General features: G+C 35.5%; 1 protein-coding gene across 2 annotated transcripts in view; it reads left to right on the top strand.

Moving 5' to 3' along the window:
* The window catches only part of gpc6a (glypican 6a), a 226,447-nt gene that overhangs the window by 151,331 nt on the left and 62,755 nt on the right, over window positions 1-12,361 (top strand). For both annotated transcript variants that reach the window (XM_065254142.2, XM_065254143.2), the window contains exon 5: window positions 10,073-10,203. In XM_065254142.2, the coding sequence (XP_065110214.1) occupies window positions 10,073-10,203 (131 nt within the window). The remainder of the gene's footprint in view (window positions 1-10,072; window positions 10,204-12,361) is intronic.

Genomic DNA, 12,361 nt, shown 5'->3' with positions numbered 1-12,361 from the left:
GTATTTACACCATAATAATTGTGTAGTTTTGGATTTTTTTATTTGTTTATTTACATTTTATTTATGTTGGTTTAACGGTAATATTATTAGTCATTTTCTAAACTGTAATGCTTTTTTTGCTGTAATAAGAGTCTAATGAGAAGCAACAATGAGAAATGTGAAAATCACACCTAGATGTGTTTCATTGCATATATAAACCTGATATCTATAGACTCTCTATTCTGTTTGTTTCTGGTGTGAACAGAATAAATCACTTTGTTTTTTGTGTGAAAAGGCCTTCCATTTTTTTTCCTCTCAACGTATTCAACGTATTGTGAAAACTTGTACCTTGTTATAAGCACCTTTTGTACTATTGCCTCTCTGTGACACATCACTTTTATTGTTTCCTAATCTTTTTAAGTTCCTTTGGATTAAAGCATCTGCTTACTGCCTAAATGTAAATGTAAAGCATAAAATTAATAATTGTTAAATTATTGAACTTCCAGGCTAAGCAACGCCCCCTTCCAGTTTTATCCAATTTTCAGATTTCAACATATACATACAGTATAATCCCAATTTTCTATAGATTTTTTGGATCGAATTAGCTTGACATGTTTGCGTAAATTTAGCTGTCAGATACCCGCCATGTTTGATTATTTTCCCATAAAGGAAACATTTATCTAAAGTTAACGCTGAACTATTTTGGTTTGGTTTACTGTATGTCTTTAAGGCAATGTTTTACCCATCTGTCAGCACTGATTTAAACATGAACTAATAGAGCTCTCCACTAACATAGCTACTGATGAACGTGTCTAACCAAAATAAGCAAACAAGAAGAGTGTCGTTGTGTGGAGATCTGGAAGTCTTATAAAGATGTCTGATTTCATTACAGAGCGCGTCTGTTTGGTGGGCTGCTCCTGTTCTGCTATTTATTTAACTGTAACACTAAAACCTTATTTCACTTTCAGCAATTTCTCCAAGTAGAGGAGAGAGGAAACTGAGCGTTTATCTAGAGACTTTTGCAGACTTGTTTTTGACACATCTAAAGCCAGTGTGAACCGATGTGATCTGGATCCCCACAGGGTTATTTTGCAGTAGTTTATTTCCTGTGAAACACATTTTTATAAACACAGATACAAAAGCAGAATTGAGCTCTTTGACATCACATTTTGAAAGTAGTGAATGAAGCAGCTGTGATTCTGAGCGTCAGGAAGTTATTACATCAATTACAGTGTTGGAGCTTCTTCAGCTAATGTTTGCTTTACATGAAAAGTTTGTAGCCTACAACAGATAGAGATTAAGTCCAAATCAACACATTTATTCATTTTCTATCTAGTGGACTTTAAATGATTTCCTTTAGAAGCAATAAGCCACAAGAGGCTGTGAATTACAGTAGCTGCGTTTCCATTAAAGGTGCCGTAGAATGGAAAACGCTTAGGTTACTAACACAACCCCGGTTCCCTGAAATAACGGGAACGAAGCATTGCGTCAGTTAGCTGACGCTATGGGGGAAACTCCTATTTACTCCGCGATTGAAGCCTATTGGTTAACGTCTGTAGAAAATACAGACCAATGACGTTTGAGCCTGCGGGGGGCGTGGCACACGTCCTTATATAAGCCCGTGGTTAAACGTCAAGAGCTCATTATTATTCGACTGAAGTGCGCAGCCGTATACCACTCGCTGCTTAGGCGTTTAAAGCACGGCCAGCTACGCAATGCTCGTTCCCGTTATTTCAGGGAACCGGGGTTACGTGAGTAACCTAAGCGTGCCCTTTCAATACGGTTCACTTCGCATTGCGTTAGTTAGTTGATGCTTTGGGGGAACGTAATCCCATCCCGCCGTGCATACACAACGGACTGAGGTGCCCTTACCGGAGAGACACTGCATGTGGCCCTATACCCAGCGTGTACATAGCTCTAGCGATTTATATTAGGGATAATGTAGAGGCAGCCGGTAGTTATCGGGAAATAAGCCCCGACAGTGTGATCAGGACCCGACGCAAAACAGAGGGTCTTGTATCACACTGAAAGGGCTTATTTCCCGATAACTACCGGCTGCCTCTACATTATCCCGCTTATTACACGGCTACTTGCCACATAAGAAAAAAAATGGACATGAATATGAATTTGAAACATTTCATTGGCATATTTGTTTTAAATTAACATTTTTATCCTTCCGCGAAACTTTGCACAGATGCATAAAATGATCGTAATACCTTATTAAGATCCTCTGCTTCATACTTGTCTGTCTCCATTTTTTCTCTTTTAGCCAGTCTTTGAGAAGTTTTAATGCCCATTCTGTATTTTTTGTGTGTTGGCTTCGTAGCTGTCATGCTCTATTTTGTCAAGTTCAGTCTCAGTAAGCTGTCTGTGTCTTGTTGTGGTTGTCCAGTGTTTGTCACAAGATGGGGCCAAACAGTAATCTTTATTGGTCTTTATTGGCGCAGAGCGATTTTACTCGTACAAGTAGTACCGGCTATGCGTTATTACTTTGGAGCGGTTATTATTTGAAAAGAACGAACCTGCAAATGTCTCAACTGACCAATCAGAATCAAGCATTCCAGAGAGCCGTGTAATAACTAGCAATAAGGCATTTCAAAAACCATGCCAACTTGCGCAGGCGGCACTGCGCAGACTGACATGCGCATGACATCACAATAGTTGTGGTATTTTGATGTCAATGTGCTTGACGGTGACACCACATGAAGTCAAACACACCCCTTTTGTCTTGTCCTCCAATCAAACATACTACTCCACCTTTTTTTCAGTTTTGCAATATTCCTTTTTGAATTGCCTGAAAAACACCTCATCCGAGTGTAAAAACGTTTTGTGATATATGGGATTTTATGCGAAGTTCAGTGTTTCCAGCGGGTGCATTATCAATTCGATATTTCAATTTGTGCAATATGAAGGGTAATGGAAACGCTTCTAGTGATTTTACCTTGTTAATATGTGTTTTCGGGTCCTTTATCTTGTATCAGCAACAGTAAGTCTTTAGACTCTCCCAGCATTAATATACAACATCTGTCTATTCTTGTCATTGTATCGTGAATCCAAATCCAGCTCATCCGATCAGAATTTAGTGTCTGAACTCTACACTTTATAAAGTTTATTTTCTTAACACAATCTGTTGAGGTTTCTCTTTAAATGCTCCCTGCTGCTAGACATAAATCAATTATAAAAAGACAAGTGCTGGAGGTTTTTATATCTGTGAAATGTAAATCTAAAGTTAAATAATAAACAATGACATCACTTTGTACTGTTGCTATGGTTACCTCCTCAAGCATCCATTTAGGAGCGAGTGTATACTTTAATGTTTATAATTACTTAAAAAGCTGTTGAATTGTATTTTACACATTTAAGATCCCTTTTTCTTTTATAAGACTTCACATTTATTGCATTTTATGCCACTTTGGTAACTGGATCTAAAGATTCATTATAGTTTGTTTGTTATTTCTCCAATCCTGAATTTGACTCAGACTCTCTCCTCTTAGTTATTCGTGTCAACAGAACGGCTTGAATTTATTGAACGAGACTCTGTGTACATGTACAGACCTTTACGCTGCGGTTAAACTGATGTATCTCAGCAAATGAAAGGCATCGGTTGTGACGGCGTGCGGGGGTTTGTAGTTTCTTTGCTAGGGTTCACGTCGGACTCGCTCAAAGGTGAGGCCTGTGTACTCGACACTTCCCATCCGCTAAATCTCCCGATAGTGCCGTATCCTCTCTTGACCCCCATTACTTATCTTTATTTTTATCTTTGGCCGGTGGCCGGTATATTTTCTTTTTGCCAGTAGGGAAAAAGTTCACCTTGATGGTTTTGGACTGTGGGTTTATTCAGCCTGTGGTCTCTCTCATAATAGATAGTTTCTCTCGCTGCTTGTCTTTGCTTTCAGCAGAATTTAATATCAATACATTATTGACACATGAATGAGGAAAATATAAGCCGCTGGTTACTAATTAAATGATTTGTCTTTAAGAAGCCATTAAGAGACGATACCCAAACCGTAGATAGCATTTAGCAATATGAATTAAATAATGAACAACTTTTAAAAACAATAATTTAAAATAGCTGCATATTTCTTTATGATTTTTTTGCAAATGTGCTCCAAAAACATTCATAAATAAAATATTTTCACCCTTTCTTTGACTGTTACAATTAAATAAGCTGTTTTAGTCAGCTTAATTACATTTTAATGTTTAATTAATGTTTTTAAATTATTATTTTCCATTTTTTGGTCTCTTAAAGAAATCCATTGTCTGTCAAAACAAAATAAATAGATGCATAAAAATCATCATAATATTACTGAATGCCAAAAAACAAATTGGCTCAATCATAAATATTCCCTAAAACTAGGTATTAGGAAAATCCATCTCTGTAAAGTCCTAAAACTAAATAAAAAAATAAACTAATAAATACATTTGCCTTGCTTAAGATTAAAGTTGAAACTGAGTCAAACTGAGCCAGTTCAGACATCACCAGAATGTAATAGCCGGTTGTGCGTCTGGCTTTCACATCGCCAGACTTCACAGTCTCAGGTAAAGAGGTTTTCATCTGACCTCCGGTCAGCATCTGATGGAAGTCTAGCCAGGAATCGCCAGCAATTTGAGTCCTCACAGTAAACAAACAAACAAACAAAAGTGCTCTTCAAAGTCTGAGACCTGAAAAGAGAGCGACAGGCCGGGCGAGAGAGACGCCGCACCGCTGCAGGTCGCCGGATTAAACTCTTTCCAGAAAGCACTGAGGTTATTAAAGTCTTAAAGTGGAGGAGGTATTTTTAATAAGTGTCATATACCTTTAGCTTTGGATTATTCTTCTTTGAATTTAAATCAGTTTTGGGAAGCTAATACACAAAAGCAATTAATAATTACCATACGGCTACTATATTCTGCACATTCGCAAGTGAAGCTTCAGGGAATGTGAGGAGGGAAAAAGGTTAGTTATTACAACGTATGGAGATTATCATTTTAATTTTATCATTTTAATTACCTGCACAGATAGCAAAGTTACATTTGACTATATGAAATTACAATATTCAGTATTTGTGATTTGTGTGAATACAGAAAGTGACATTTTTGATTGGATCTCAATAATGCCGTCCAACTACAAGCTAGGTTAGGTAAAATGTAGCACCTTCTGAAGGTCTGGAAACCTTGGCAGCCCAAGGACCGCCCAAGAGGCCATATGACTGACACGTTAAGCAACCAATCACATTTTGTTCTGTACCTCATCATGTTTAGGGGCTTGGAGATGTCACAGCAATAACAGACCAATAACAGTTTCGCTGTCTCTCTCTATTGTTTAACATGGCATTTTGGAATAAGAAATGGAGGCTTTAGATGAGTTCTACTCACAATAGCATTTTAAAGACAAAACCTGTCAGATGTTTCAAAATAAAACTTCTGAACAATGTCTTACGATGTAGTAACCATTGTATAAGCAGAATAGTTGATGTTGGGCTGTTGAATTATAAAAAAAGCACACTCGCAGTGTAACTCTGCTTCGTGGCCGCATGTGTGCATTATTTTCGAATTATTCACCGGCTCGTCGTCAATTATTATTTACTTAAAGGAGTAGTCCACTTTATAGATGGGGCCCATTGACTTACCATAGTATTTTTTTTCTACTATGAAAAGTCAATGGACCCCATCTTTAAAGTGGACTACTCCTTTAAAAGATTTGTCCTATAAAAAAATCATCCATTTAACTCTGAGAGACTTTGCAGCAGCGGATCCTCTACGTTAGCTTTTCATTTACATCCATTTTCATCTTGCATTATAGAAATTCAAGAGTTTTATATCACATTACAGGAAGTTTTTAAAGCATTTAGATGTTCAGCCCACTCAAAATGGAAGCTAAATGCTTTTTTTCTCCTTTGAGTAACTGATGTTAGACTGACCTACATTATAGCACTACGTGCCAATAAACCTCTCCAAGTTTTAATTGCTTTTGCCATCACCGCGCCATTTCATTTGGTCCCCGTGCCCTAAAGTAACACAGTCTCACCCCATTTCGTCAATATTTGACGACACTTGACCATTCGTCATATGTTGACGTGAAGGGTATACCTTTCGCGTCATTTTTTGACGAACTGGGGACTTCAATACTATTACGTCCGTTGCATTCTCTTTCCTATTTTATTACCATTTGCGCGTCGGTTTAGGGTTAGATTACGCAAAATTAAACAGTGTACGCGAAATTAAACAGTGTACGCGAAATTAAACAGTTGTCACCTGGCGTTGGGGTTAGAAACAGTTGTCACCTGGCGTTGGGGTTAGAGTTAGGTTTGGGTAGGGATGTCATTATGTAAATCTAACCCTAAACCGACGCGCAAATGGTAATAAAATAGGAAAGAGAATGCAACGGACGTAATAGTATTGAAGTCCCCAGTTCGTCAAAAAATGACGCGAAAGGTATACCCTTCACGTCAACATATGACGAATGGTCAAGTGTCGTCAAATATTGACGAAATGGGGTGAGACTGGGTTGCCTAAAGTCACTCAATCGCCATGAGCTACCCCAAAATGCACTTCTTCAACACCCTAATTGACGATTGAGCCTTAAATCAGGCATGTACTCTCAGTTATCGCTCCCTTTTGTTCGAAAATGAAATGCTGTATCCATCTTGGCCAGCTTCGAGGGCCGTTTATGAGTTCAACCGCGGGGTAGCACCTAATGGAAAGATCAAATACGTTTTCTCTCGGCTCTTTCATCGAAAGCTGGGGCGGATCAATGCCATCATCTGGTTTGCTGTAATAGGTTCTATGTGAGCACAAATTAATAACGCAGAGGTTTAATGACACAACTGTGAGATTGGCAAATCATCTATCTTCTGTATCGATTTGTGCCCGAGTCCACTCAGGAGTAATTTGGTCATCCAGTGGAAGGAGAGGCGGAGATGTACCGCACTTATTTTCTTGTCGTTTTCCTCGCAGGACTTATGTTTCATATCATCCCACAGACCCATGAACAAACGTCTCCGTCTCGGCCAAAAATAGTTTGTGATAATGAAAAACATCGCCTTTCATGCAAAAAAAAAAAAAGAAGTGCGCGAAGATAATGAATATATAGTAGTGAACTTAAATCTGGTTATGCAAAAAATGTTGAGTGTATCAAATGGAAGTGCGATATCTTTTTCCGGTCTCTACTGACTTCATAATTAACAATTCAGCAGAAGTGCTATATGTGGCACTCATTAAAAAATGATCACACAGTGAAAAGAAATACCTCAGTTTAATCCTCATAGTACTCCTCCTCTATATGTAATATTATCATATTGATATGAAGGCACAAAAAGCCTTTAAGACTCTGCGGTTGTATTGCATATCAATGTTTATCATGTTGTTCGAGTTTTTTTGTACACCGATGTCTCCATGGGAAGTGAGATCAAACTATTTTTAACCTGAGCTTCATGTGTCACCTTATGCTGTCATACTGCATGCTTATTATTATGCAAACCCTAAACCTTTGCTTTCTGTATCATTGCAGATGTATCCCGTATCACAGCCTAATGTATACAGTCTCCTACTTTTTGGGATTTTATAGTTGTTTAATGTAATTGCTGTATGTTGCCAAAAATAAATGCAAACATAAGTTGTGTAATTAGATCCAGGGAGTCGGTCACTTGCTAAAGTGAATTGCTTTTTAACGGATTATTCTGGCAGAATTAGGGCTGTAATGCACCGTTTACTTTGGAGACCATCTTCAAAGGTCTTCATTTATTTATATTATTTGGTGTTTTTATCTCAATTTACCTTTTATTTCACACTAGGCAGTTTTTAAAAAGTTTATTTCCTAGTTACAGTTGTTTAATTAAATCTTTGTTGTGTTTGATGTTTTTTACCAACTTCAGTGACTCAATTCCGTCTTCACAAACCAACAAGAGATTTTTCCTTTAGTAATTGTTGGTTCCTTGCAAACCAGCATAAAGTTTAAGACATGTTAAGATGTTTTTAATCATGAGATTGAATGAGATTAAATAAATAGTTTTTGTATAATATACAAACTTAATAACTACGATATTTTCATATCATGGTATTTACTATACACTGTAAAAGAAATTAGGGAAGGCCAACATGGGCCAAATATCATATCACATTTTTTTTTTTTTTTAAAGGACAAATCACAATTTCACGATTTTATCATGGTTCTTTTCCATGTTGTTGTTTTTTTATTGCTGCACGCTCACAAAAATTTACCATGGTTTCACTACAGTTAAAAAAAAGCATGTTTACTGTAGTAAAACCATGCAGGGTAACCACAAAATAACCATGGTTTTGACAACCATGATTTTCAAAAACCAAAGTTAAACCATAGTTAGTGTAGTAAAACCATGGTTTTGTTAATATTAATCAATGCACCAAAAAAAAACATGGTTAATTTTTGTATTGGCAGTGCTGCCTGCAAGTTTAATCAAATTGGTTATGCCAATTAAATCTACTATTTTAAATCTTTCCCCTCCATTGACAAGTTATTTCATCAATTAGGACAAAACATTTACTATTTACTAATTATTTACTAATTTTAAACTCTGTACATTTTTTGATAATCATTTTGAAACTGATCTCTAACAAAATTCCTTCACAAAAATCCAATTATTTCAGCTTTTTGCAAAAAAAAAAATATATATTTAAAAGTTTATAGGCAAAAATAGAGAAATATAGAAACAAATATAGATAGGATTAAATGTTTTTTTTTTCTTGTTTTTGGTTTGTTGTTTGTTTAAATGCAGAGGATATGTTCTTTCATTTTAAATATTTGTATGTTTATATATTTTTAGAAGAAAATTTTGCTGGAAGGCATTTTGTTATACTTTTGTGAAATCACAAAAAAATGCTGGCTGACAACTTTTCAAAAAAAGCCTGGTGGGGAATGAGTTAAGCTTTTGACTAGTATATAGTTGGCATAACTTAAAAGCAGGTTGAAATGATTTAACTTAATTTGTTACGTTAAAGTAAAACAAAAATGTTCTGTTTAATGCTTTGATATTTGCCATGGTACTGAAGAATTATGTACAATGGTTTTTACATGATATAGTACAACAATAGTATCACATGATTATACCATCATATTTAAATATATTGCATGATATATGCTATTCATACTTCAATGTTTGAAGTTTCTCAGTGTGAGGACTGTTCACTTGAATGCATGGGAAAATTATACTAAACATCCTCGCTAGTGTAGACAAAGAGAGACATGTGGCAGTTTAATTACAGTTTACAGCAGTTTCTACCACATCTTCTTGCCATTTTCGAGGTAATTTTCAGGAGAATGTACACATTATCATTCTGCCAGTGTTACTTTTTCTATCAAACTCTCTTTCACAATGTGTGAGAAACGTTATGGGTCTCCATTTGTCTAGCTGCAAGGGACAATATAGAGGAACGATGTCTAAAGACTCCAAAATATAAACCCCAAAGGGTAAAATCAATTCACAGAGACTACTTGAATCAACACATAACGTGTTTTTGTGCCTGTGTGGCAGTCGTATATAAGAAAACTGAGATCTGTAATGTTTTCTGAGTGATGATGTTGTTCTTCACACATCCATCTGTCTGATACTTCACCTGTTCAATCTGCATGCATGTGCATAATAGGATTAGTCTGAGTGTAATACATTTCAATTATCAAGTCAGATTTTAACAGACCGATTTTTTTGTATTTGCATATAATTCACCTTTTTTTTTATTAATGTTAACATAAAGTAATAATTGACTCTATTCACGCTTTTCACTCAATTTGCATTTAACAAAAACAAGTCTGCCTTACAGTTTTGCTCACTGAATAATCTTCAACTTAATTACATCAAAATACAAAAGGTAAATGGGTTATTATATGTTGTTTCATATGGAAATGTATGGAAAATTAAGTATACTTTACACATACATCATTCTGTAGTAAAATGTATTGAATTGATAAACTGTACTGAATACTGTAATATGCTTTAATATTTACCATAGTAAAATTCAATTGCTCAATTGATTGAGCGAGGCAAGTTTGACTCCTAGCATCACAGTCTGTGTACTGTAGCTCTTCAGATATGATTGTGTATGTAAGAAAGCATCTGATTGGTTCATCTTGTGCTGACAGATGCCATGCTGCTAGTAGCTGATAGGCTGGAGGGACCGTTTAACATCGAGGCTGTCATGGAACCGATTGATGTGAAGATCTCAGAAGCAATCATGATCATGCAAGACAACAGTATGCAGGTTTCAGCTAAGGTATTTCAGCACATACACATTCACATACAATAAAGAGTCTACTGTAAATTTGATCTGTTTATTTAGAGCTTTTTCATAAATATATATGGCACAAAGTTAGATTAAGCGTGGAAAGAAATGAAAGGGAAAACATTATACAGACATCGGCTCATAACGTTGATGAAATATGCATGGTGCATGTTACATGTCAAAGCACACTCGAGACACCAAAGCTTTCAAGAGCAGTTTTAACATTTCTCTGAAGGAGCTTCACACAGAGGCCAGCGGCAACATGTGACTTCATCCACAAACACTGATATGAAATATAGGCTTCATGAACGCCGGAGTCGGCTTTTGCATTAAAAGCTTTCCTAAAAAAAACGAGCTGATAGAAAATGCACAGCAGCCGTGGAAATCTGGATGTCATCATGAGCGCTTGAATGATAATCATAGTGACAGATATCCTGACATCAGGACGCAGACAGATTCGTGACATAAGAGCCATGCATGACATTAAAATGGTCCATCACTGTCAACCCAGCCAAAATTCATTGAGTCTCTGAGACGTCAACGTGTGAATGCGAAGTGAACGTTGTTTCTCTCCTACTGCGTGTTAGAGAGATTTCAAATAATTCACTTTCATTCGCTTAACATAGCGAAAACTCCCATTGTATGGGTCAAAAGTTATCATGTTTTATGCCAAGAATCATTAGGATATTAACAGCATTTTTTGTGATTTTCACAAAAGTTTCACCAAATGCCTTCCAGGACAATTTTCTTCTATAGATATATAAACATACAAATATATCAAATTAAAGAACAGTCCCTTTGCTTTGAAACAAACAAACAAAACGGGAATAAATGTTTCATCCTGTCTTCATTTGTTCTCTTTTATAACCGCTTAAATATGGAAAGGTTTCTTCAAAAATACCAAATTCTGTTAGAGATCAGATTTCGTAACAATAAACAAAACATACACAGAGTTTAAAATGTTGGTATATTAATTTTTGCTTCAGTTTTTTATAATATTGGTTAAGCGCCATCTAGTGGATGATAGCTGAAATACAGATTACCGTAAAAACTCGTCAGGAAAGCGGCATTGGCAGGGAAATGTTTCCTCTTAATTGACAACAAACTCATCAATGGCGGGGAAAGAGTTAAGTAAAGATCATGCTCCATGAAAATATTTTGTACATTTCCTATCGTAAATATATCAAAAATGTATTTATCATTTGTGTTGCTGAGGACTTAATTTAGACAACTTTAAAAGGGATTTTTTCAATATTTGGATTTGTTTCACCCCCAGATTCCCGATTTTCAAAACATTGGGCCCTATTTTAACAATCTAAGCGCATTGTCTAAAGCACATAGTGCACAATCTAAATGGGCATGTCCGAATCCACTTTTGCTAATTTAATGATGGGAAAAATGGTCTGTGCACCAAGCATAAAGCATAAGAGTCTAAAATGTTTTTTTTTTTTATTTTCGTAATGAGTAATGGGTGTGTTTTGGGCGTAACATGCAATAAACCAGGGGCGTCAGTTTGTGTTGAAAAGTGGTGGGGACAAAAGATCATATGAAAAAACATTACAGCAGGACGGAAAAAAATATTGAATAATGACGCATAAAAAATGGGCAAACAACACACCATAAGCACACAACCCAACTGCTGTGACCCAGGACCACAAAACCAGACATACACTGCAAAAAATTATTTTCAAGAAAAAAAATTCTTAGTATTTTTGTCTTGTTTTCAGTAAAAATATCTAAAAATTCTTAAATTAAGATGCTTTTTCTTAATGAGTAAAACGACCCAAGAAAATAAGTCTAGTTTTTAGACCAAAAATATCAAATTTAAGTGATTTTGTGCATTAAACAAGCAAAAAAATCTGCCAATGGGGTAAGCAAAATAATCTTGAAAATTTTAATTAAACACTAAATTCATGAAAAATTTGCTTACCCCATTGGCAGATTTTTTTTGCTTGTTTTATGCTCAAAATCACTTAAATTTTATATTTTTTATTTTAAAAACTACACTTAATTTATCTTAATTTAATAATTTTTTAGATATTTTTACTGAAACACTTTTTTCTTGAAAATAAAAAAATGACTTTCTTACTTAGTATTTTTGTTTTGTTTTCAGTAGAAATATCTAAAAATTCTTAAATCAAGATGTATG

Source organism: Paramisgurnus dabryanus, chromosome 4 (genome assembly GCF_030506205.2).
Source record: "Paramisgurnus dabryanus chromosome 4, PD_genome_1.1, whole genome shotgun sequence".
Classification (NCBI taxonomy): Eukaryota; Metazoa; Chordata; class Actinopteri; order Cypriniformes; family Cobitidae; genus Paramisgurnus; species Paramisgurnus dabryanus.
This window is presented reverse-complemented; position numbering and strand designations above follow the sequence as displayed.